At 40.1% G+C, this 27,369-nt stretch overlaps 2 protein-coding genes across 3 annotated transcripts in view; both read right to left on the reverse strand.

Moving 5' to 3' along the window:
- Positions 1-84: 84 nt before the first annotated feature.
- LOC117806051 (TLE family member 5-like) lies at positions 85-10,039 on the reverse strand. Its single transcript, XM_034674719.1, has 7 exons — positions 9,596-10,039; positions 6,849-6,946; positions 5,523-5,586; positions 4,775-4,819; positions 4,629-4,691; positions 4,436-4,510; positions 85-3,641 (listed from the first exon to the last, which is right to left on the reverse strand). Exons 1-7 carry the CDS (start codon positions 9,620-9,622, stop codon positions 3,402-3,404), a joined length of 612 nt encoding a protein of 203 aa, XP_034530610.1. The 5' UTR covers positions 9,623-10,039; the 3' UTR covers positions 85-3,401.
- A 3,900-nt stretch (positions 10,040-13,939) lies between these two features.
- gna11b (guanine nucleotide binding protein (G protein), alpha 11b (Gq class)) overlaps positions 13,940-27,369 on the reverse strand; it is a 36,568-nt gene continuing 23,138 nt past the window's right edge. The window contains exons 3-7 of one of the 2 annotated variants that reach the window (XM_034674315.1): positions 26,599-26,753; positions 24,178-24,306; positions 21,977-22,106; positions 21,615-21,768; positions 13,940-19,445 (exon numbers count right to left, since the gene is read on the reverse strand). In XM_034674315.1, coding sequence (XP_034530206.1) covers positions 19,255-19,445; positions 21,615-21,768; positions 21,977-22,106; positions 24,178-24,306; positions 26,599-26,753 — 759 coding nt within the window. In that variant the 3' untranslated portion in view covers positions 13,940-19,254. Of the gene's footprint in view, positions 19,446-21,614; positions 21,769-21,976; positions 22,107-24,177; positions 24,307-25,240; positions 25,370-26,598; positions 26,754-27,369 lie in introns of both variants that reach the window. The other variant, XM_034674314.1, reaches the window with a different exon arrangement.

Below are 27,369 nucleotides of genomic sequence, written 5' to 3' on the forward strand. Positions count from 1 at the left end.
AAGTGATGTTGTTGCCCTTAAATGTTTCAGCTCTGTCCTTCACATTGCTTCATTTTTTCCACACAGTAACAAATCAAAAACAAGTTACCACTCTCAATCACGTCTTTTATTTGTAAGGCACCAGAGAAGCTTCCTTACTGCTAAAAGGTTGATTCATTCTCATTAGAGTACACAGTTGCTTGTTTACATCTTTGTTGTTGTTTTTTTTGCCCCAGGTATCTTAAAATGAGACTGTGTTCTTTCACACATTAAACTGGTTTTTGTTTTGCACAAAAAAAGGAAACATTTACAAACCAAGAAAACAATGTTAAGTGTTACTGCCTACGGGGAAAATGGGAGAAAAACAGGAAAAAGGACATGGTATACAACATTGTGCCTCTCTTTAACTGTAGGCTTGTAAAGCACACATACAACACTTAATCTTCCATGATACACACACGTTAAAAAGCAGCTTTGAAACATACAAAAATGCTTTAAAAAATATGTATATTGATATATTCATATGTATACAAATTGGCCCTTCACAGCAAAAACAAACACACATACCATTCATATGTCTGAGATTTGCCTAAGGAGGTTTTCTACAGAGACTGACGTCAGCATGAAGAGTTCTCACACTCCATACATTAAGGTCAAATCTCAAGGGTGGAAAATCTTCAGCTACCTATAAAAAAAAACCTAGCACAGACAGAAATAGAAAAAGAAGAGCACAGAGCGATGACTGAAGTGCTTTTCAAGTCAAAAAACAGAGGGGGAAAAAAGGTTGGCGCTCAGATTTTGGACATGCTCAGACATTAAAAGGTGGGTTGTCAAAGCTCTGCACAGCACTCGCATTACAGAGGGAGAACAGCTGAGAGCTGCAGAGTACAGGGGCTCAGCAGGAGCAGAGCAGAATAACCTTGGCCCTCTCGAACATTGAGTACACATCAGTCTTGTGAATGGAACTTCATGCTGATGGATTAAGAGATCAATGCTGCCCTCTGCTGCCTGAAACATGAACTTCTGATCTAAACATCTTGGCTGTGTCCCAACTCCAGACTCCAGACTGAGTGCATAATGAGTGAAATACTAACCTTTGTATTTAGACTTAAAGAATCATCAGACTTAGTTACACACAAAGAAGAAATGATGAAAAAGCTCACACAATTGTAGATCATTCAAAGAGCAACTTTAAAGACACACTGCCGTTTAAAGCTCCTGTGAGGAGTTTCTAGCTGGTTATGAAACAGACTGAAATTCATACTGATGTCTCTGTGTGGCCAACAGAAGCAGACAAGACCATCAGGTAGATCTTTGCTCCTGTAGAGTTATTTTATATGCTTCTCAGTCCTGCCGCAGGTTAGGTGTCAGATGAGGTGATCAAGCAGGATGAAAACAACTTTGAAAAATGTTCAGTCAAAGACTCAGTTTGAGATGCACATTAGAAATGGAAAATAAAGACTTTTTTTTTTGTCAGAAAATTACACGTGTACGTAGAAAAATAGCAAAGAGACAAGTTGTTCTGCTTTGTCCACAGGGGGCGCCAAAGTCAACACAACTAGAAAGTTCCTCAGAGGAGCTTTAAATTGATAGACAGCTTTATTGTTATCATCAACTTTATCATCAAAATAATCACAAACAAATCAATGATTTTTGATTTTTTTTTCTTTGTTTTTCATATCATAGTATTGAGGGGGATAGAGGGCTTCCAAACAGTGTGCTTTAAAAAAAAAAAAAACAGTCACAATTTCTTGAGTAAAGAGTGAAAAAACCTGCAGTCTTTATCAAGTCTCTTGGTCACTGGATGTGTGTGAACCCTCAATCTTCATCGGCATTTTTTTGGGGTGATTGCTCCTAGATCTTCAGTAAACTCAAATCAGATGGAATGACATGTTCTTACATAAATTATTCACAAAATTGTCATTAAAACATTACTACGAATCTGGATAAGGCGAAATTATACAAAATAAAGGAATATAAGAAACCATAAGATCAAGCCTTTTACATGTACTTGGTCATGTTGCATGGAATTGGGACACAGCTTTAATTTGAAAATTTGAAAGGGGGGGGGGGGTTTCTCACAATGCTTGAAGAGCTTTAGCAACTCACCTCTGACACATTCTTCATTAAACAATGGGAAACGCTAATACAGGGGGATGAAAATCTTCCCCTGACGATCACACTCAGGTCAAACAAGACGGAAAAAGACAGGTTCTTCATACAGTCTCAGCATGAACACAAGTGTGCTGACTTGCAGAAAAATACAGCACTCAAACATGTTTAGATCGCCCGGTTCTGGATTTAGATCATGTTCAAGTTTGTTTTGGTCAGATCAAGAGTCGATGAGTACGCAGGAGGGGCCGGAGCATGAGGGGCGGGGAAAATACAAAAAGTGCTTTAAGAAAAAAAATAAAGTTAAATCAATCAAATTTTCTTCTTTCCAATTCCATTCACCCAAACACACCGACACGTTTTGAATGTCTAATTAGTCTCTTCACTTCACAAAAACATCATGTCAAAATAAAGTTTCCGAGTTTGAATTTTAGTCGTTTAAATAAGAGTCATGGTCCATGCCATGTAGCGCGCAGCAGCAGCTCGGCCTATGAAACACAAATTCACCCTCAAAGACGGGTATACTACCATTCATAAACTAGAAGATTTCATGTAATCCCACTTATCTGAGATTGAGGTACGCAGCTGAACCTAACACATCCAGTGGTTGTTTGTATGGAGAAACATAATTGTGGTTCATGTTTGAGGTGTTTGAATGCACTTGATGAGTGAAATGTCCCTTTAAAAAACATCTAAATTAACACCAGACTAGGATCTAATTTGGCTCCAAGAAAATAAATGTTGATATTAGCTATCCAATCAGCTGCAGTCAACATTTATCAGTGTGGAAAAAGGTGATGAGGGTTTTGTAGGAGGAGAAGGAATTATGGGAAACTGCTCACTGTGACTGGCAGAGAGGGGATAGTAAGAAACGAAACAATCAGATGAACTAAAAAAGGACAAAAAAAAAACTGAAAACAGCTCTGATTATAAAAAACCTGTGTGAGGCAGATGCATGTACACTGCTGTTAGCTTTCATTCTCCGCCCTTACTCCGAATGGGAAAACATTTATCTTGGTTAAGCCTTACGACAGTGGCTTACACTAAAAAAAAAAGCATCTATTTAAAGTCTAGAAGCCTGAACTGAGTCTATTACCACTAAAAAATAAGAACATTTAACGCTCACCCTCAGCCATTCAGCAGTTTTCTTCCTCTGCACATCTTGTCATCATCCCTGCAGTTACTCTTCTAAACGTCAACACTCAACAGACAGGCAGCCAGACTAACATCAATCTCTGTTTACAGTTTTACCTTTCTTTTCCTGCCCCCCTCACATCATTCCCCCTCTTAACCTTCTTCTCATGTCAGCTCTAGTCTGACTTGTCCCCGTCCTCTCCTCGTGGTGCTCTCTCTGCGGCTTCCCGGGCCTTGTCCTCCTTTGCCACCTGAGCCTGGCCGTGCGAGTAGTTGGCCAGGATGGAGGAGAGGGAGAGCAGGCCGGAGCTGGAGGAAACGGCGGGCAGGGAGGGAGGGGTTAGGCCCAGGGGCAGCGGGGTCACAGGCAGGGCCAGACCCTGCAGCTGGGACAGGTGTTGCACCTGAAGTTGTTGCTGAAAACACATGTGGGACAGATCCGTCAGTTTATAGTTCACTCTGTTTTACATGTTTGAATAAGAACACATCCAAAGAGCATCTCTTGAATTTTGAGGCACTCTAAGCCCAAAAGTTTCTACTTATCTCAGATCTGTGTCTTTGGAAACCCTCATTCATAATTAATAAAATGCTTCATTTCAGCTACTGTCTCTTCAAGGCCCTTTGAAACACTGCAGAACCCTCCTCCACCTTTGCCATGCTACAGATTCATCATTGAGTTAACAAATGTTTCTCCTTTTTAAATGACATTCATGAGGTATATTGATATGTTCAGGACCCCAAATCTGACCCTGAAATCTTGGAAAGGGACAAAAATACCCCCAGTAGCAGATCAGGGAAGTGTTACGTTTATTATGCCCCTTTAAGGGCATTCATCAATTGGTTGTCACAATTTCAGCAAATCTGGTCTGGATCTCTCTCAGTCCTCATGTGACTTTTTGAACAAGCTGTTCTGAGCAGACTGCAGTCTCATCCTGGGATTACTCCAACACACGTTTACCTCCCAATTTGAAACTTTGCCCAGTTTTAATGGGACCCTAACACCTCGGGTCGGGTCTTTTGTAGAATAAGGATTTCCATGTGGGATCTTTGTGACCTGCCCTGAAATCTAAAAAACAATCTAGAAGCCGTGGATCATCCTAGCTGTGTTTTAGGGCATGTTTTCACATAATATATTATAATATCTATATTTAACTGAATGCTGAGGATGAGACATGATTCATCTTAGCTTTCACTCTGTTGTAAAGCTCACCCGTATGATGGAGTTCATCTCAGGGGGCGTGACCTGCTTGGCTCTCTCTATGGCGCCCATAACCTGCTGTTGATGCTGAAACAAGAAAACATGCATCATTAAAAAGTCAGTTATTAATACAACTAAAGGAAAATTGTTAAAGCTGCATCCTAATCATGCATAAACACATTCACAAACATGTTGGTGTCATTACCTCTTGTGACAGGTAAGGCAGCACCTGAGCACAGATCCCGTTCAGTCTCTTCACTATTTCAGCCTGAAAACAACAAATAAAATTAAAGTTCAGACCAGCGTTCTGTGAATTCTAATGAAGGGTTCAATATCAGAGAGAACTGTTACCTGTTTGTGCATTTCAATGTTCAGCCCGTAGGACATTTCATAGTACTACGTTAGAGAGAGAGAGAGAGAGAGAGAGAGAGAGAGAGAAAGATTACAGCAAACTTACAGCATATGTTCCTGTACATTTGAATACTCCTACAATCAAAATATGAATCCTTACACATGATGTGCACACTTTCAGGACGATATATCAAAAAGAGGAAAATATCCTACATGTTGTTAAAACAAAATATTGAAACCTTGTATCTCCAAAGCCACTGTTTCTCAGGAAGATTCAACAACAAGCTTTTTCAAATTATTTTATCTGTTAAATTTTAGAAAACCAACTGACACGCATAAAAGGAGATCAATAGCATTGATTAATGCATTAAAATGATAAAATATGGAGATACAAGGTTTCTACCCAACAGCGCCGATATGTGGATTTTATATAGAGAGCAGTTTTTTTATCATGTGATCTTGGATTGGTCATTGGTAATCAGAAAGGCTTTCAAAGTGTTAATCTGACGCTGATCATGTGATGTGTGAACCTGAGGAAGCCACGAAGTGAGATGCATCATCCACTCACACATTTGAGATGATGTGTGAATGAACTACAGTCAGAACAGAGACGGTACAGTCAGTCCTGCTGTGTTGAATTTTCTTTGCCTACACTTCAACACTAAATGACTTTGATAGGTTTGTTAGAGAGGATTAGATTCAGAAAATAATCAGACATCTCAGCAGCAGGAGGCTTTATGATACTAACCATGATATAGTGACGTTGCATCTCTGACTTTTCAGAAGCCAGTTTGTCGCACTCCAACTTCAAACTGAGGAAAGAACAAAAAGTTCATGTTAGTTTCAGAACACACATCGATATGCATCTGCAGGCTACAGTTTCATATGCAAGTCATTATGGACAAAAACCTCTTCCACATATACACTTGATGTCATGTCCTGCCTCCTAAGACCCTCACCCACCTTCCACCTCCCTTTTCTGACAGGGGAGAGTGTAAATATTTCAGTGAAGTGAAGTCAGACAGGGATGATGTCAGATTGTGCATTTATATCAGTGCTTCATGTGCAGACATCTCTGCTACCCTCGTCTTGCAAATGATTCTCCTCCTCCTTCAACCTTTGAGGATTTTCTTTATCCTGTTTTGGTCACTCTGCCTGGTTCGCATTAATCACATGATTTCAGCATTTACCCGGCCCACTCACTCTCAGTTCCAGAATATTTCCTGCTGTGTTCTCACGAAGGCTCACCGCGACTTTGGCGGAAATTTTATTTACTGTTTGCATTCACACATGCAGCCCACTTTAACAATGTCAGGACATTTTCAAAAGTTTTGTGCAAATGGGAATACAGCTAAAGAGAGGTATCAGCTCCTTTCATCGAGCACTCCGCTACAAAACCAGAATTTACAAATAAAACATTCATGTTGTGTGAGATATTTTCAACCCTTGTGGACGTATGTGAATAGCACTTAGTTGCAAATAAATCTCCATGGAAAATCAAGCAAAGACACTCGAGTCTGCATACTCTGCCTGACATCTTTTTATATTGAAAACAGATTATTTATTTGTGGCGATGTTTACTTTTGTAGCTCACCAAGAAGCCTTAATTTCAGATGTTCCCTTAACCACCTAAATAACACCTTACGGGAGCGTCAATCTACTGGATAAGAGATAATTTATGACTGTGAGGCAACTCCACAATCCCACTTTGTGTACATAGAAGAGCTACACATACAAAACTTAAAGGCATTCTTTTGTAAAAGGGAAGTTGACTTGTATTTTACAGACATCATCTCTCTTTGTGGAGTAAAACAACACTTCAGGATGTTTCCCCCTCTCCATCTTGACTCCTCCTCGTTGAAACAGTGTGGTTGTAGATATATACGTCATTGTTTCGCAATGAGGACAGACGAAAGGGACTAGATGGCAAGGGTTCTGGATTCACAGCCCCACACAGAAAGGAAGGGAAGGTAACTCTAAGCCCTGCTCAATGAGTTGAAGGCTAAAAAAAACAACAAGAGAATGATAAAACAAACAAGTACTGTTTATTTTTCTGTCTCTGATAACTTCATACCTGTGGTACTGTGCTTGGAGGAACTGGAACTCATCCTTGATGCGGTCGCAGGAGTCAGAAGTGGTGAACTTGAGAGGTTGACTGGACTGAGAGGATGCCTGAGAAGCAAAAAAAAAAAACCTCATCATTGTTACATTCATATAAAAGGCCTAGATGCAGATACGCAGCTTAAAGACAGTCCTGCAGCAGCCAGATGTGTGTTTGGGTTTGTTCAGAAACAGCAGTGTGACCTCAGGGATTAACCCCTTGAGAGGATAGCTAAATTGAAAGTCGGTCTAAACTTCTTGTCTGCATGAACAGTGTGGATGAGATAAAGGAGAACGCATGTTTCACGTGCTGTAGACGACCATTAAACCAGAGCTCAATTATCTGAAAAATAAAACAGATTACCTCCACATCTGTTATCAACAAAGTGATATGTAACATCTGTCTGTAGTGTAACACAGAGTGTGTGTAGATTGAGGAAATGTGTTTACAGAGGGACAGATTAAAGTGTGCCCATGCTGACCATATGTGAGAGGTATTTAGAGTCTGCATTAGAAGTCTGGATATGTATAGACTACACTTAAACCATCAGTCTGAGGCTGTAATCCAGGCTTTACCGTGTGGCCTAAACCTTATTACTCTCTAAATAAGTGGCACAAGGTCAAAAGGTTTCCAGTGGGATTATGGGACGGAGCGGAGAGGATGGAGTTCATTGGTTACTCACAAATGCACAGTACACTCGTGCTCTACATAAAGTAAAGTGCTGAAGCTATTGATTAACCCATTGATTACTTTAATGACAGTAATCTATGAATTCTTTCAAACCGACTGCTGGCACTGTGGGATTGGTCAATTGTTTTACAGCTATAGGTAGACGGTGGACTGAAAGTCAGTTCATCGCTGACTATTTGAAAAGTCCATGAGGGATTTACTGCTTTTCTTTGTTATTGATGGGATGGTTTTTGAAGATGCTTTAGGCTGATTGGGGGAAAAAATGCAATTTGAAGATGTCCTTTTTTGTAAATTTGACATCTTTAAGAATGAATCCTCAAATAGAATAAGGAAATGAATTGATTGCTGCATCACCACAGTGAATTTATTTACTTTTTCATGAAAATTCAAGAAAAAAAAGTTATAAGAAGATGTTTCAGGAAACTGTGGTAGAATCTATTCACCAATAGAATGTCCTTAAAGACACAACTTCTTGTGATCTCACTCGATGATGAAGATTAGCTGCTTTTTATTTGATTTCTGTCTACATGTAAGTAGGGATGCACCGATCTTGGTATCAGATATCGGCTAGATCGGACTCAAAAAGCTAGCTCAGTGGAGCAAGATAACTACAGAGGCTCTGCAGTTTAGGTGCATGTCACGCTTCTTTTGCTAACAACTCTGTGGGAAACTTGCAACATGTGCAGCAGTAATGTTTCCACGAATGGCAGTCGAGCTGAAAAATATAACAGGAGCCCAAAGGAAGAAGTTTACGTCAGCTGTAGCTTACTGCAAAGAAGCAAGAAACCTTTGATTATTGGATTCAAAGTGTGAAAAAACGGACAGGTTATTGGATTTAATTTTTCCGGATCCTTGGAATAAAGGGATTCAAGGCTCTGGTTCAGCACTTGGAACCCAGGTACAGTTCACCATCAAGTCAGAAAAGCCTGAAGTTGCCAAAACATGATTCTATCCTCACATTAAGGAATAGAGATTGTTAAATCAATACCAGGATCGGATCAGCAGATACCAAACCCCAGGTATCGATATTGATATCAGGACCTGAAAAGTAGAATCGGTGCATCCCTGCATGTAAGCTCTGTGTCTTTGGTTTTGGTCAAACACAATAAGACAGTTAAAGAGATGATCTTGGATTTTAGTAAACTAATGTTTCTACTGTGATTTTTTTTTTTCTTTTTACTTTGTTCTAACTTTTTTAAGACCATGCAACTTATCAATCTAGAGACTTGATTGGCTAATTCCATAATAATGGAGAAATTGTTGGCTCCATCTTTCTCTTTCTCTTTCTCTTTCTTTTTTAACCAAATATCCTGTAGTTGGATCCTTTATTTTGAGGCATTTCTGGTTGTACTTTTGTTGACGTCATTGTCATGGCGTCTTTTTCTGAGCTCTTTGCTAAAAAAGTTCATTTTTTCTCCACTATCTGTGAACACGGTGAATTTAAACAATGTTACTTCATACCTCCAACTTACTGTCAGACTATTGTCTGTGTTTTATCCTTTAAACAGCTCGAGACTGTTCAGGTTTAAGCAGCTCTTACGCAGCAAAATAAAAATAATAATTCAGCAGTATTTGTAAACTTCAATAAATGATTTAAAAAGAAAAATATTTTACACTTTATTCCAACTGGTCTACCAAAACTAAGTTGTTGTATATATTTGCTGTACCGTTACATTAATGTTGACATACATTGTGCATTCATCTCCCCAACGTGCCCTCGTAGACTCAACAATGAACTTAATTGGGCTGTTTTGACTACTAGCTAGCTGACGACAGACTGCTTTCTGCCTAAAACAGGCAGGAAAGTGTAATAGCTAGCATAAACATAAAGGTTTGATATGTTCAGCTGCTCTGTCTGCTCTTTTATAAGAGTAAAGTCGTCGTGAGGAGATGCAGAGAGCTCTGGCATTGTGAGAAGAGCTGACAGCTACCTGCAGCCTGCACAGCTACTATCAGCTGGTTGCTAGCTAGCATTAGCTCACCTTGCTTAGTGTTTAGTTTCATACCGGACAAGTTTCACCACAACTTACCGAGTGCCTTGATTGAGGAAACATCATGTCAGCAGTGTGTTTCGCCGTGTTCCCTTGGTCTAATCGAAATACCAAGCTAGCCTGCTAAGCTAACAGGTCCCCAGATATGATTAAATGATTGGAGACGCTGTTCGCACTTTGTACTCTGTCATCCTTTAAAACAACGTTAGCTAACGTCAAAGCAGCCCGAGCCGAAGATCGTCTTCTGGTCTCTGCAGTCAGTGAAAGCTCCGAGTTTGAGCAGGCTGAAACAGATAACACGATCTTCAAAAGAACATCAGGGTTTTTTTCAGAATAACGTTAACGCTACACCTCCCCGGGGAAACCCTGGATGTTGACACATGAGCCCCTGACTTTCCTTTGCTTTGAAGAGAAGAGCAGCATCACCCGGAACACAAACCGAGCAGCGGAGGAGCGGGCGCCCCGTGTGACACACCGCTGAACTGACCCGCTCATCCAGGCAGCAGGGCCGGACACAAGGCTGCGAGGACAAGGGGCTAGATCCAGATCAACCAGTGCAACCAAGTGCTTTTAACTTATTTATTTCCTTTAAGTCTTTTTACTAATTTATAATGGTTTGCATTATTGTGCATATTGAGGGACTTCTTTATGTCCAACATTTTACCTGTATTTGATTCTTTTCATGGACGTTGTCTTGTGTGTTATGTAAGGCAGGGGTTCTCAAACGTTTTTGGTACTTTCTTGTGTACTCCCTTTCAAAAGAAATTTCAGCCAAGTACCCCCTTGTATGGCAGGGAAAAATTTTCAGGAAATACTATGGAAAAATAACATAAATAAATGTATGCAATGTAGTTTTACAGTGTCATAATAAAATTGAAATGAAAGATGACATATTCTATACTTTTGTAGTGCAATATTTGTCAGAAATAATTAAAGATTGTATTAAGTATGCTCAATTTGGAAATAGTGCCCTATTTGATGTTGCATTGAAATAAGAATTAAATGCTGTTGATAAAGTTGTTTTAAATCAGATTTTTTTTTCATTTGTGATGTTTTGTTTTTTTTCTTACATTTGTCACGTACCCCTTGCAGTCCTCCCACGTACCCCTAGGGGTGCGCGCACCTTCATTTGAGAATCACCGATGTGAGGGATATGGTTGAATGTAGAATGTAGTTGAATGGAGGAATGTATGGTTAGCAGGTTGTTATGGCAAAAATAATCCCGACAGGGTGAGACAAGACACTGACGTGATGCTAAACATACATTATCCTGCTTACTACCCGGCCACTAACTTTAAATACAAACACATTGTCAAAAACATTGATTATAAATATTATATCAGCTGAAAAGGAGAAGAGAGATAGAGGATCGAAGAAGAGAGGAGGAAGACCGTACTTTGGCGAATCAAAGCCGGTTAGTGTAACAGTTGCTCTACCTCAGCCTGAAATATGTGCCCGCCAGTGCGGAATATGTATGTCATCGCGACAGGACAAGGGAAAGAGCATGCGCAGAACGACTGGAATTAATTTAAAGCAGAATGAACGTATACATGATCGAGGAATTATTCAACTCGGATTTAAAATCAGAATAAACCAGACACTTACTTCAGATTTAAGTTTAATTCGGAATGGTGATTTTCATTCGAAATTAGGTGTTTACATGGTCATTTTTAATCTTTTTAAAGAGGATTTCATTTTAATTCTGAATAAAAGAGGGATTTAAAGTCTCATGTAAATGTAGCCATTGATTTAAAATTATTCATGTATACAGTTTTTAAAAAATAATCCAAGTGATACCACTGATACCACATCAGTTAGCATTCCATGGTGATGGATTCTTATCTGCCTGTTAAATGTGACAGAACTCTTTTCAGTAAATTGTTTTGACATGAATGCATGCGATCAGTTTGACTCTGGTGCTGCTCATGTTAGTGAATGTTAATAACCACTGTCAAGGGGTTTTGATCAATCAGAATCAAGCTTCTCACACAACCGCAAGATCAGTAAGAAAGTTTGTTTTATGTCACACTAAGTTGTACAAACTGGTATAATACTTGCATTATTGCAAATTTCCCCCTGGGCCAATATAGTACATCTTATCCTAACTGCTTGATCAATTACAAATTTTAACAGAATTGGCAAAAAGAAGTGCAAGTTTCAATTCATAGGGTACAATAGGGGTAGGATACGATGTAGCACAATATGCATTAATAAGCCACTTCATTGCAGTTAGTTTGAAAGATATTAAGATTATATTGGAATGATGTTCTTTATTTTGAAAGAAAGGACTAATAACAGCTTAATAAAGTAAACTAACATCTTTTCCAACTGATGCATCTACTGTATGCAGCACTACAGTACTTCAATATAATCCATATACAGAAATTGCAGCTTCTGTAATCTAGATATTGCAACTTAGTTGTTCTGCATAATTAAGTTTTGATCAGTTTTGAAGACCTAGTTACTATCTCAAGATTTAGCAGTATATTATACTTGCAGCCCTGTGCCTAATTTACCTTGAACATCTTCATTCTGAAATTTAATGACATATCCACACAGGAAAGAACGTAGGAATTGACAATTCTGTGTAATGCAATGTGTTTTGTAGTGATGTATGATTTTGATGTTGCAATCTCCTTAATATAAGACACATTTCTTAGAGAACAGACATAGAGACAACCTTAGTCTGTACTGAATGGAACATGGCTGTTTGTGGCAAATGGTAGATTGAAAACAGCCCTCCCTCCCCAAAATGCAAATAACATCCCCCAGCATACATTCCTGATGCCAATGCACAGCAGCAAGAATACAATTATCAACGTTAAACTCCAGTGGAAGACAAAAGGAATGAAAAGGATACATTTCTAAAGCTCCTCTATGTAGATTTTTTGCTTTGTTTTAATATGATTTGTTTGGTTGATCGACATAGAAAATGTTTTCAGAAATCCTGTCTTCTTTTATGATCATTTAAAAATGCCTTATGTCACTTTGAAAGCCATACATTTAAAACAGTGAGTAAAGAACCTCTTCTTTTATCATCATAAGTGTTTTACAGACTCCCCAGTTGTCTTGGACATTTCTCTTCCTACACCCATCTGGAAGAGTGCCCAAGGGGTGCTATTGGCTTTAATCGGGAAGTTGACAAGTTGATATTATTAATTTACTGGAGGCCTGTCTATGAAGGATTCTTCTCCTTCACCAGGTTCCAGTGGTGGACAGTAACAAAGAAAATTTACTTGAGTACAGTACTTAAGTACATATTTTGAGTATCTGTACTTTACTTGAGTATTATTTTTTGGGGGGAACTTATTACTTTTACTCCACTACATTTAGAAGACAATTATTGTACTTTTTACTCCACTACATTTCTATCAGTGCTCTAGTTACTCACTACTTTTTCTTTGAAGTCAGCTCATGAATTTCCTTCTCTTTTCTGAAATCTGATCCTAAGACAGTAAACTGTGTTTGTGTAGTTCTGTTTGTCTCAGTGGTTTAGTCATACCTGTATATCATGCGTCTCCACAGTTGAACGTTGAGCAAACACAGAGGACATTTCACTCAGATCAGGCAGTTCATTTAGAGGTGGTAATGATGGATATAATTCTCCACGAGCTTCCATGGCCATATCTTCAGCCCGTGTTAGAGGTTTTTGAAATGAGGAATGATACGTATCATTTGAAATGTTCTCCCTGTTTCCCACTCTGTCCAAACATACATTCACTGTCCAACCTGAGAAAGTGTGTTGAGCAAGGTAACACTTGTTTCATTCCAGATGAACATTTCAAACTAAGTTGTCTGTGCTTGGAGTAACTTAGTATCTGTTCTTATTCCATGGTATAGTTTTTTGAGATTTCAAGTTAAGTTTTCTAAATAAACATAATGTAACAGAATGTACTCCTATGTATTCTTGACTGCCATCATGCTTTGTGAAAATGCAATGTTTCGAGATATTTTAAGAAGTATTTTGAATACTTAAGTATTTTTAAAAGCAAGTACTTCAGTACTTTAACTCAAGTAATAATCTGACAGAGCAACTTTCACTTGTATTGGAGTAATATTTAGCCAGGAGGATCTATACTTTGAATTAAGTAATGAAGCTGTGTACTTTGTCCACCACTGCCAGGTTCTACTGCAGCCACAAAATAACAAACAGTAGCGAACCATGTCCACCATCAGTAGAGCTAGATATTGGTTCTAGATCTAGGAAAATGTGCTGCCATTGAAATTCTTCTGTTATATTCAAACATAGGATCATGAAAATATCAATCCTAGAAAGAGATGAAGACTTAAAGACACTGGATCTTTGCTTTCATGTCAAACACGTCAGAGATGTACGACTTAGAAGCATAGAAAAATCATGAAACCCACTCAACACACACACCATGAGCAAGTATAGGAACAAATTTATTTCAATTTAAAACAGATACCTTGTCATTATGTTTCTCTCTTAGAAGGCGGCAATGATCATAAGTCATGTTCATGTTTGAATGAGGATCAGGCAACAGTGGTTGAAACAAATACATGAAACACATAAAAAAATATGGCAAAGAGTTATGTAAATCAATAATCGATAATAACCAACTGATTGAACCCCTCTTCATCGAGGGCTCTGCTTCAATGAAAACATCAAAGCCCTCACTGCCAACACAAAATAAACAGCACATGCAATTATAATTACAGTTTCTTAAAAAACAGCAGATTATCTTTTAAATCTTCAATCTTAAATACAGAATAAAGTCTTTGTGTGTACTTAATCATCTATCCTTTTAGTCTCCGGTGTGTTTTACTTAAAAAGTGGGAGGAGAGGGGGACCATCCCGGGTGGTGGTCCTTTGATGATGACCACAGCGTTGGCACTTAAGAGAGAGAGCCTGGCTCTAGAGAGAGTGGGGTTGGCACACTCAATATAATACATAATTTACATTTGGTTTACATAAAAAAGAAAGAAAAGAAAAACAAACAGCATTTTATACACCACTACACAATTGACCTTCAGGTTTCATTGGAGTGAGGAAAAATAAATCAAGTGGTCCTAAAAAGAAGGAAAAAAAACAGTGTTCTGGTAATGTTTTCTGATCATAAAGGAAATGAAAACACAAAAAAAGGGGGAAAGATTTAAGTTTTGAATATGCAACAACTCCCCACTGATGACAGAGAGATAAGTTTGATTCCACTTATTCAATCAACAAGCCCACAGGAAGTGACATCACACAACTACGGCCACTGAAAAGGCCACAGAGCAAGCTCGATAACCTTAAAGGGCCAGCAACACCATCATTCTCTATTCAAGGCATTGAAAGGCAATAAATAAGTGTTGTAGTGAAATACCAATTCCATCCCAATGCTATAGTCGATACTAAAAACGCCCATGAAGGAAAAAGTGAGTAGTTTCATACGGTCTGCCCGACTCTCTCCAGCTCAAATATATCTGTTGAGATAAATAGTGTCACAAGGAAAGGAAATAAAGTGTGCAAATAAGAGTGTCGTAGTGAAAACGTATCCAGTCTCTCTTCACTGGTCATTTCTAAAACTAGCTAATAAGTTTCACAAGGACTGCCTCGCCTCTTTCGGGCTCTTACATTAGTGTTGAGATTAAATGTGTCAAAATAAAACACGCTGTGCAACACCGGGCTGCTAACACACTACCAAACCCAAACTAACAGCCAGTCAGCCCTTTACCATGTGCCAGAGATGTAGTGTCAAGTCTAATAATACAACATGGCTCGTAACCACTTAGTGAGCTGCACTCAACACACAGTAACAACGCTACTCAGTAATACTTGGGTATCTATACTGGTGCTGCTTGAAAACTAGCATCCAGGTCCTCTTTGGGACAGCAGTCTACTAACGGTTGGCAGTCTGCTTCCTCCTTTAAAGCCAGTATTTTTTTTTTAGCAAACAGAATGGCAGTTAAGGACCACAACAGCTCAAAAATGTAAATATTTTAGCCCCATTAACATTGATAGTTTTACCGTATTCAAAATATTATTCAAGTCTATATTTGTTTGGCAGCTTTTGGTTTCCATTTATCAAATAAAATCCACTTGAGGCTAAACTGTTGAAAACACAGACTACTGAAAACTCCTCTTGATAATAAGGTTGCAGATACCAGACACAGATAGTTATTTGGTGCTGATATCAGGCTAATTTTGAAATCAGGTACTGGTATGACATCACTGATTCAAAGTAACAAAGGTGTGTTTTTTTTTTTTTTGCAAGCTTCATTATTTTATTGTAAATGAATCTCTCAACTTGCCCAACAACTAAAAAAAGTTAGATTGGATTGGTAGTTAACATCTGGATTGCTAACTACCCATTCTGTAGAGATTTAGCTGCCAATAAACGGCAACAGAAAATAACATTCTTATTGTCCTCCACTTTATATTTGTTTGCCTTCTAAGTTTGTTACAATGACAATGCAGCTTTTGAATTTAGTGTTTTTACATCAGCCAGTTACTAACCCCTGATTACATAGCTTAACTAATTTCTTTATCAGAAGAGTCTCAAAAACTGAGACTCAATCTCTGTGTTATGCATTATCTTTTACAATCGATCAAACTTGCAACAAGTTACTTATCAAGCTTCACTCCAATGAATGGAAACCAATAGCTGCTACAGATACAGTTCTGAACTGGAGCAATGGTCCACCAAAAACAATGGGATTTGTAGTTAATGAGGTAAAACATGAAAAACCATGAGTGTGGTCATTACTTGGCTATCAGCTGGACTTCAAATACTTGGGGAAACATGCAATACTCGTCCTGGTAGAGGTGTATTTTAGTGAGAAGTGTGTGTTTTTATACTGAATGAGGTATTACAGGGAACACTGTGATACCAACGAAAAAAGTTGAGGAGGGCTGAGAGTCAAACACCGGGTACATTTAAGTCACCAAAGGGCCAGATACTTGTAGAAACACAGAAAGAAAACTGCTTAGTGTTGGTAAACTCTCTCTACACACACACACACACGCCTTATGTTTGCATTAACACCCTGCCTATAACTTCTTATAGCACATACTGCAAGTAATCTCCATTTATAAACAAGGATTAGTAGTGGATGACTTGGTTCACTGTGGTCCTGTACTCCACTCCCCACTGTCTGATGCCTGATGCACTGTGATAGCCCTTAATGACGATGAAGGATAAGTCACTGTAGAAAAGGTCAAAGACCAAAAAAGTATATCTGCACTTCACTGGCACTATCAAAGCAAGCCTCAAAAAACTGGAAATTAACAATGCAAAAAAACGGCAACAGAATTTTTGTGTTAAATTACAAATAGCAAGCATGGACCGCGTGGGTCTTCAATCACTGATAAAAAAGTCCACCTACGTTCGTACTGTACATTTTTCTAGGTATGCGTTACAGCGCTGCGTCTATAAACCAAGAGGAAATACAAGTTTCTTTTTCATGAAATAAAAAAAAAACTCAAACAAAACAAATGTGAGGGCTCCTAAAGAAAACCAAACAGTATTATCATGGATGGAGATGTGATGGCAAAGTACAATTGGAAATGTCTCAATAAGAAATAGAAAGCAGAGATAAAAGTCCTTACTATACCAGACATTCGTTTTTTTTTTGTTTTTTTTTTACAGCAGTTCAGACTCAAGTAGGCTCCGCCATGAGAAAAGGAGCACTTCAACATGACAGAATCAAAAGCAGTCAAATTATCAACACCTTCAAACCTGGTCCATAAATTAGATAAATAAAAAAATCTTTAATTACTCTTAAAATCATCTGGTCACCATACTGTGAAGATTTTTACCAGCCCTAGTTAGTATACTCAGGAGCCAGAGCTGTTGCAGTAGTGTGGAGTCAAGAGGCCAGTTTGGAGGAACCTCTTTTCTCGGACTATTGCTCCTTGACTTATCGCTTCCTCAACACCACTCAGCTCTGTGCAGTCCTATTAATCAAGTGAACAAAATCCATAATCACAGTATCACTACTACCATAAAGTCATAGGAAAAACTGTATGCTAATGAAAGAAGTTGATTTTTTTTTTTTGTTGATTTTTTTTTGTTTGTTTTTTGCCAAAGATGGTGTACCACAGAGCGTTTTTGTACAGGAGTGTTTTGTGTATATGTATTTACAAACAAATATACACAAACATTTGCAGACTTCAGAGTGCGCTTTCTGTGAAAGGTTCGTAGCCCCGCCCATCCCTCCCTCTCACCACTCAACAGCAAGCAATCTTTATATAAACAAAGTGACTATACAGTTTAAAAAAAAGTAAACAGAGGCACATCCTGATGTGATGTCACCATCAGGACGTGTGTCTGATTGGACGGCTGAGTGACGCAGGTGTGACGTTAGCAGGGATGTTACCGCATGGATTCCATTCACATCTCAGGATGTGTGGGTGGGTTTAATTTACAGCTTTTATTTCGTTGAATAAGCTACTTGCAGCCCGAGCTGCAGATGTGCTCTGCGGTGCTGTTCAACAGTGATGACATCACACTCCCCTCCACATCTGCTTCCACCAATCGGAGCAGAGCCTGCTTTAAAAAGCTGGTCCTCCTCTCACCTGCTATTTAGAAGAGGTGGGGTGTGTTGGTGGAGCCAGATGCTGTCCCTGTGAATCCATACAGACAACATGTGGAGGAGGGAAGCCATGTGATAAACTTAAACATAAAACACAAAAAATCCCACAAAAAACCTTTAAAGGATACTTAGGTCAAGTAAATTTTCTTCTTTTCAGACGCCTTTGTTTTGCAAAGTTTAAAAGTTTTTATAGATTTCTCACCACTTCTTATCACCATTCCTTTTACCCATTATTTCGTTAAATAGAAGTAGACGTAGCAACAAATTTCTATCGTTAAAAACATTTAAAAAATCTCAGCAATTAACAGATTTTGATTAGCTATGTCTTGCCCTCTCGTGCTTTTTGTCTTAAGTGTGTTTACATATGCAGATACTTCATAATATATATTTCTATTTTTTTGCGATTGCGATGCTCACACTGGTGGGTACATTCATAGATGCAAGGTAGAGACAGAATCCTCAGCCCGCCCCCCTTGCGTCCGGCGTGCAACCTCACTTCCTGTCACTCAGTCCTTAAAAGCGTGATGCCACTCGCTGGTCCACAGTTGGCTTCAGGAGGTACAAATTCCACATCCTTCCACACAGACGGGAGATCAACAAGGACAAGACGGAGGATCTGATCTCACACCGCTGAGGGTCGAACTCCAGAGGGCCACAAGGGTTTGGTGCCGCTAGTCACCAAAACACAGCTCCTCGCCAGTCAATGCTGCCCCAAACACACACGTACACACGCACCACACACACACATACACACAAACACCAAAGTCCCTTTATGTCACCATACAGCCCGTGTGAAAGGTTTGTGTGCCAGATGAAATGTGCCAGAGCCAGCAGCAGCCGGAGCCAAATCGGACACACGGAGCAGCTTAGGGAGGAGCGAGGACTCTGACACAACAAGCTGCCGAGCGAAGGAGGAAGAGGGCGAGCTTTGGTGAAAGTGGAGGGGCGGCGTTTGCAGGTGGGAGGATTTGTGAATGTATTGTATTGTATTGAAAGGGGAGGGGGGTAAAAAGGAAGGGTTCTGTTGGTATGTGTATGTGTGTGTTTGTGTGTGTGAGCTGGCATGGTGTGCTGTGTAATGCGTGTGGATTTGAGCACACACTCCCAGAGGAGGTGAGCGTTTGTGCAATGGGGAGGATACGTGCGTCGTACGAGAGCCCTCACACCAGATTGTACTCTTTGAGGTTGAGCTGTAGGATGGTGTCTTTGACAGCTGCAAACACAAAGCGGATGTTCTCAGTGTCCGTGGCACAAGTGAAGTGAGAGTAGATGATCTTGTCGCTGTCGGGGTTTAAGTCCACAAACATCTTGAGGATGAACTCCCGCGCCGCCTGTGCATCTCTCTGAGGACCTGAGACACAGACGGACATTCATTTCATTATGTCATGATTAAACAGCTCAAATGATTAGGGTGAACAACTGGGAAACACACTTATATTGACAGTGCATTTAGTACAGAGCTTCAGAGGGGAGGTGAATCACGGCTCAGCATAAAGATTGGGCGTTGGGTTAAACTGCTAGCCTGGTTCGCTTTTTGCCAAAAAATTGCATCAACTATGGTTTAATTCTTTTGGAGGGGTGACTTAAAGGTGAAAAACCAGTGCAATATGTCCAACATATACACTGATCAGCTGTTACATTACAACCTCCTGCCTAATAATGTGTAGGTAGGGCAGAAACAGCTTTGACATGATGAGACCGGTTCCTCCAGGCCCCCTTCTTCCACTGCTCTGTGGTCCAGTTCTGATGCTCCTCTGTCTACCTGTCACCCACTTTAACTCTTTCTGTCCCGTTAAAGTTACTAACCATACATCTTTCTGGGAGTCCCTGAGCTCTCTTGTCTCGTAGGTTCCTCTGGATCACTGCCGTAGACGACCATCTGCTGTGGAGATGCCAGACTCCAGCTGCTACATCTACTACTATCCATCTCACCACTATCATCTCTTTCTCTCTTCATCTCCCTCTATCCCTCTTTCGAACCCAGACACGGTCTCAGCAGATGTGTGTCTAACATGAGTCTAGTCCTGCTGGAGGTTTCTGCCTGTTAAAGGAAGTTTGTCCTTGCCACTGTAACTTGCTAAATGCTGCAAAGTGCTCTGTTCATGGTGGATTAAGATGAGATCAGACTCCTGTCTGTGAGATGGGACTGGATCTTATCCTGTCGTGATGTTGGGTCTTTGTTAATATTTTAACATAGAGTATGGTCGAGACCTGCTCTGTGGGTAAAGCGTCTTGGGATAACATTTGTAGTGATTTGATGCTGTATAAATAAAGATTGATTGATTGTAAGTGACTACGGTGGTGGAGAGGAGTCATGGGAACAATGATTGGTCTGCTGCTACACAGCCTCATACGCAACAACTGCGACTTATGGTGTTCCATCAGAACTAGGGATGTACATTCTGAGCATTTTCCATGATCAATTATTTAAAATGTTAACAATCAATTATTGATTAATCAATAAAAAAAGAAATTAAATTATATTTTCTACAACAACAAAATGCATATAACTGATGGTCTTGAATACAGGTACATGTTTAACACTGAATATCAACAATAAGGCTCATAAAAATATTCTCTGCGGACATAATCTTATAATGTGAAGGCTCATAATACTAACAGAAGAGTACTTCAGACTCCCAGTGTGCAGTTTTCTGTCTACTCGTTCTTATTGAGAAAAATAAACACATGTACTCGGTCAGGTGTCAGCCGGGAGCGCAACCGGGTCATAATCAGTCCCGCTGCAGAAAAGCCGAGACGACTCTGATGCTCCTGATCTGCAAACAGAGCGTACTAGCAATTCCCAGCAGTCTGTTGGCTTTGTATCTAAAGGTGGGGAAATGTCCTGTTTAAAGTTGTCAACCTTTGTGTCCGTGTCGTTGTTGGCAGCAGTTTTGTATTGATCCTCTTTAAAAAGCGCACGTGGAGACCTGACGCACAAACGTAGCCGCCAGCTGAGCGTCTCCGCTGTGCTCAACACCTTTAACAGCTGATTCACATCGAAACATGCTTTAAACTTAAAACACCTCCCTGATAGATGAATGTAATATGAGACCACATGATGTTTGTTCCATGTGACAGAAAAATGATAACAAATGTGTGTTTCGAGTAATTTCTTAACAATCAATTAATCAATAATCGATTAATTGTGTACAACCCTAATCAGAACAAACATTTTTCAGCAATTTGAGCTCCAGTAGCTCTTCCATAGCATGGAACCACATAGATTAGCCTTCACTCACCATACACATCAATGAGAGAGGTACTGACCACTGCAGACTGAAAAAAACCACAAGAGCTGCACATTTTGGAGATGTTCTGACCCAGTCATCTCTACAGAGATTGGTTAAATGTGGTAACACATTGGTTTTACTGTTCTTGCAAGGACTGTTGTCACAAGCACTTTATAATACATTACAATGAGCTACATTTCTTTATCAGCGTGGGTGACATGTAGCTTTTCATACAGTAAGACCCGATTAGTCACGATACACTGAAACACATATGTCGATGATCTCACCATCAAACTCTGGGAAGTAGTCCACCAGGTGAGAGTAGGAGATCTTCTCCTCTAGCAGGTCCTTCTTGTTCAGGAAGAGGATGACAGAGGAGTTCTGGAACCAGGGGTAGGTGATGATAGTCCTGAACAGAGCTTTACTCTCCTCCATACGGTTCTGATGCAGAGAGCGGGGAAAACACAAAGTGTGAGAGGAGCAAAGTTATACCTACAGATTTATTTTGCAGAGCATGTGTGTGTGTGTGTGTGTGTGTGTGTGTGTGTGTGTGTGTGTGTGTGTGTGTGTGTGTGTGTGTGTGTTTTTTCTTGAGTACATGTTGCAGCTGTAACGATCACAAAAACAATCTGTTCTAACATCCACCTACCTCGTTATCGGACTCCACCAGGACCTGGTCGTACTCGCTCAGCGCCACCAGGAACATGATGGAGGTGACATTCTCAAAGCAGTGAATCCACTTCCTCCTTTCTGACCTCTGACCTCCAACATCCACCATTCTGACAGCAGGATGGAGGAGAAGAGGAGGGATAACAAATCCAGGGACAGGAAGGGGAGGAAAAACATCAATATTTCTGTCTTGTTGAGTGATTTTAAAAGCACAAAAAGTCTCATTATTTCCAACACCCTTGATTGTCTGAAGACTTCTGAAGGCTTTGAATCCATCAAGATGTATTTACTAGTGGAGCCAAGTTGTGGAACTTGTTATTCAATCATTTTACTAACACATGAAAGTATGGCTTTGTTTGAGCACAAGAAGGGACCTTTAGGAAGTAACTATTTTTTCAGCAGATGTGTTCTTAAGACAAGCGAATAAAGATATAATCTCTCATTAAGGAACTCCAGAAAGCATACTCTTTTAATGTTTAAACGGACATCCGCAGGCCCCTCATAGATTTTTGGTACTGATCCTTCATTAAAAAAAAGGCATCTCTTTCAACTCCACAAAAACAAACATGAAACCTGATGGATTCAACACTTCAAGAAGATCATAATCAAATTCTTGGCCACAAATTGTAAGAATGTCAAAGAAAACTTGTCTAGATGTTTAATTAGATGGAAATAAAAGTGCAGTGTGAAAACCCTTTTGTCCTCGCAAGTTAAAGGTGAGTCATGCATGCCACCACAAAATGAAAGCTCCCCCTTTGAAGACAGATCTAGGACCAGTTTCACATCAAATGACACTCAATTTAAGATTTGACTTTCCTTTTGATGGGACAAAAATATATATCACTGATGGAAGCATCTTACTGTCATCCTTAAATTGAGCGTCATTCTTTTAAGACTTATTACATCTGATACTAGATCAGTCTGTCCGTTGTGTGATATAGTGGAAGTGGACGGTCGCAACACCTTCCTTACTCTACCGGACAGCTTTCCCAACTTTCCCCAGTGTGTGAGATAAACCACCACACAAAAACAAACGTGGATGTTTGAAAGTCAATCGGAGGAAAGAAAATGTGGAGAACATGAACATGGATGAGGTCGGGGAGTGTTGTTGCAGGAACGAACACACAGAGGGGACACAGAGGACAGGAGATTGGAAGATACAGATGGCACCTCTGGTGGGATCCTTTTCAGGGTCGCAGGACGCCTCATATGTTGCCTAATGAGGAACTACAAGCTGAGGAAATTCATCTTAATAAGTGTGCTATGCATTTTTCTTCAAAGCTGAACTAACACAACTAAGACAAAGAGATCATGAAAACTTTGGTTTGTTTGCATTCACTGAAGCTTAACATGAATCCTGGCTGAAACATGGATGTGTGAATTCTCGCTCCGTTTCAGCCTCTCCTTGACAAAGTCACCCTTCCCTCGTCAGGGAGTTTAGGTCCCAGTTTCATTAAGCCCTCATTTGTGACGACGGATCTTACAAAATCTTTCCAGTTCCGACCTTTTGAACTGCAGCCAGTTATATAACAACTTCACATCCACTAAACGTCAATCAAACGGTGTTTCTTTTCACCTCTGGACACACGGGGTGCAAGCTGCCACACACCAGGTGTGACGCGGCCTGTGCCGGAGCTGCACTAATGTTGTTCAGTTCACGTAGCAAGCCTGCCCTCTAGTGGTGGCCTGGTCCACTGTGGTCCACAGAGACCTGGGGCCAATATAGGCCCTGCAGGACCTGCTGCCCAAAATAACATTCCTCCACAGCGGAGAGGACGACCTCGTTTCTTCTGCCAGCCGGAGAGGAAAGGAGGAGAGGGGGAGGAAGAGAGGAGGTGACCCATTTACAGGGACCGGGCACCAGAATGTAGGACTTTGTGTTTGTTGGGGGGGGTTGTGTTTTGTGTGGCGCCACTCCTGTTGGTGGCAGGACGTAAAGGGAAGTGTGTATTGACTTTTAATTTTAGAGCTTAAGGAAATGGTTGAGTTAGAATGAGATGCAGACACTTAAACAGGTGCACTGATTCAAAGGAATAGGTTACAAGTTTTTTTGATTAATGGAAGGATCACAAAAACTCGGTTTAAGTAGGGATTTGGACAAAAACAAAATCAGATGACGTATGGGTTAATGATGTCATGACATAACAAGGAGGGACTGAGCCGTAACAGGCATCTTTCTACCTGAAAATGATGCTTTGCAAGTCGAATGGATACTCTATGATTCCTGTGGTGGGGATGCGCACCCTGAGCACATCCTGCTGAGTGGGAAGATAGCTGGAATCTGCAATACGATCCAGATCGGAAAGATAACTACAGGCGGGTCGGTTGAAGGGAAAAAGAGAGATAAGGAGAGAGAAAAAGACAGAAAAACAGTTATATAAAAGCGTGACAGGCAATTACCGCAACCCCCAATATCATTCCAGGAAGTGTGGATGAGTCCTGTTGAAGAAGCTTCACAGAAAAAAAAAGCCACATCTCAGAAACAAAAGGGTGTTAGTTAGTGTCACTACTCCACCAACACGATCTAGAAATCCAACGGGATGCTTAGACTTGACTCTCTGTTTGATCACATTGATCTGCAGTGAAGTCAAGTCTGTGGATTATGTTTAAAGACGGTGAGGAGGCATCAGTGACAGCAGCAGTAGTGACCTCAGCAGCACCTAAGTTCAGCAGAAGAAGGTTTGAACAAGCGTGATACCAGAGATACCAGGAAACATCATCCCTACTCTAACTGGTTTCACCCCTAAGGCGTGTAAATAAGCCGATACACTTTCATAACTTTGAATGTATTCGTGTATTGTGCCCAATTGCCTCACTGGCTGTGTAACTGTTTCCTGGAGGATCTCTGACATCACTGTCTAATCCTTATTCTTCTGGTGTTAGGCGGCTGCTCCCCCACATGCTTCAAGTGCAGCATGTCTGGCCTCCTGGAGCCAGAAACCTCAGCTCAACCGTGGACAAAAAAACCACTGATATCTTCAATCAGGTGTACCCATGAGGCCCTAAAGGCATTTCAGTAGTTTTAGTTTCCTCTATAGGACAACTGATTCTTCTCTTCAGATAAATGGGCCCTTTATGGTGCAGCATTAATGCAAGTTTAGGATTGTGATGAGACCCATGATGCACAAACCAGCTGATCATTTTTTTGGAGCACAATTGTAAATGTGTTAACATCCTGGGAGTCATCAGTGGTTTCCGTCCTCTAACTATGGTGATGCTGCCGTCCTGGTGCCGTGAGGGGTACCTGAAGATGACGTTCTCCAGGTCAAATGGGTACTCTATTATACCCGTGGTGGGAACGCGGACCCTCAGCACATCCTGCTGGGTGGGAACGTATCCCTCCGCAGTCACACGGTCTAAATCACTAATGTAACTGGAGATATACATTACAGCAGTATACATATTCAGTATCTTATCTTTCTCACTCATTCAAACACATGCAACAAACATATAAATATTTATCATAACACATATTTATGACATGGCAAGCACACCTACATGACTTAATGCAATATAAAAAATTGTAGTACAGTAATTTTACAACCAGGGGGCACTAGAAAGTGAGTCAAGTGCCTGTGGCTGTTAAGCCTGGGGTTATACATTATTACACTGCAATAGTGGTTAACATACGCAACCACAAAACAGGCAGCTGACACATAAGGTGACAAGGAATCTGTAAAAGGAGGACATAAAGACATAAATAATAGGGATCTACTTCAGTCATAGTAGTGATCTGGTATGTGTGAGTAAAGAATGGACAGTAATGGGAGTTAGACATTTAGTTGAAATGTTATTAGAATAAAATGTCTTTATAGTCTGTCTAGAGAGGGTTCTCATAGATATGAGTATGTCTAAAAACAAGGTGGGATGACAGGCAGGCATCGTGGCTCTCAAGTAGCTGATTGAGACAGCATGGACTTGGCGCCTTTTCATCCTCGTCCCCTGATGGCACATTGCCCTTCTTACGAATGATCTAAGCAACAATTAAAAGACTGTTAGTTCATCTTCTACCTGTGGCTCGTACGTTTTCTATATTGTGAAATAGGAGGGTCAATTTTGAAATATGTCTGCATACCAGCTGTGGACTCATGTGCCTGCCTTGCCCAGACATACCTTACAAAACCAACACAATAAATACAAACAGAACATACACACAAGCTGCTGCAAAACACACATCAAACACACCCAAGTGACTCCATCAACTGATGTATACTCAGAAGGCATCTTGCTCCAGCCTGACTTAAGTGTTAAGATCTAGAAGAAATCATCATTTTTTTAAATCTTTAAATGCTAATATCTCTGAAATAAAGATCTGAAAAAATAGTAAAAACTGGTTGGGAATTAATATTACCATCAGGGATGGATAATTATATTTTTTTACTTCCCACACCGGCATGTTGGGCATACCTAAACATAAATTACATAAGCACACTCCCACATTGTGTCACAGACAGTCACAGAAATACCTTTTTTAAGTCCCAAACAGACCACACACTCCATGACAACACAAATACACAGAGACACACACATACAGGGATACAAAAAGACACAGACATACAGAGACACTGAAGGACACACACACAGAAACATAGAGGGACATACTATTTAGTGGAGTCAGAGAGTTGGTACTCTCTGCGGCGGTCGTAGGCCTCCTGGATCCCGGGGTCGGCCCACAGGCTTTTAATAGCTACGATGTAGGGTTGGTCGAAGCCATTGATCTTCTCAATGTCCACCTCCTTAACGAGCATGGCATTAGACTGAAAAAAAAAACAACAACACACACAACAGGGGAGATGGTGAGAAGAGAAAAATTGAGATGTAGGATAGATATGAAGAGCAGTGAGAGACAAGGAGGCAACCAGAAATAGACACGAGTTACTTCTTCTCAAAATTTCAGCTGAAGGAATTTAAGATGAGCGTCTGTTTGGACCTGGTGGCTGATCCTAACCACCCACATATTCTACTTATTCCAAAGATAATGTTTCTGCTAGACAAACTGGATGCATCACTCCTTCAAGCTCAGATTTTTCCAAAGGGATGTTATTTCTTTGATGGTGCACAAATGTCTAGGCAACCAAATAAAAAGAAACTGTAGATAACATTCAGAATCTATTTTATAACATATAACTTTATATGACTTAAGATTACAGTAATCCTAACCACGTCTGGCCCTTTTGCTACCTTGGTACTATTATTATTAAATACTTGATTCTGATTGGTTAAAACCCCAAAATGACAATTCACAACAGCAATAAGTGACACTAAAGACAACCTGATCACACACATCAAATCAAATCAATCAATCCACCAAATAGCACATTTCACCTCTGCCTGTTTACACTGTGGCAAAATGTTTGCTACAGTCTCTGTTAG

Source organism: Notolabrus celidotus, chromosome 22 (assembly GCF_009762535.1).
Source record: "Notolabrus celidotus isolate fNotCel1 chromosome 22, fNotCel1.pri, whole genome shotgun sequence".
Taxonomy (NCBI): Eukaryota; Metazoa; Chordata; class Actinopteri; order Labriformes; family Labridae; genus Notolabrus; species Notolabrus celidotus.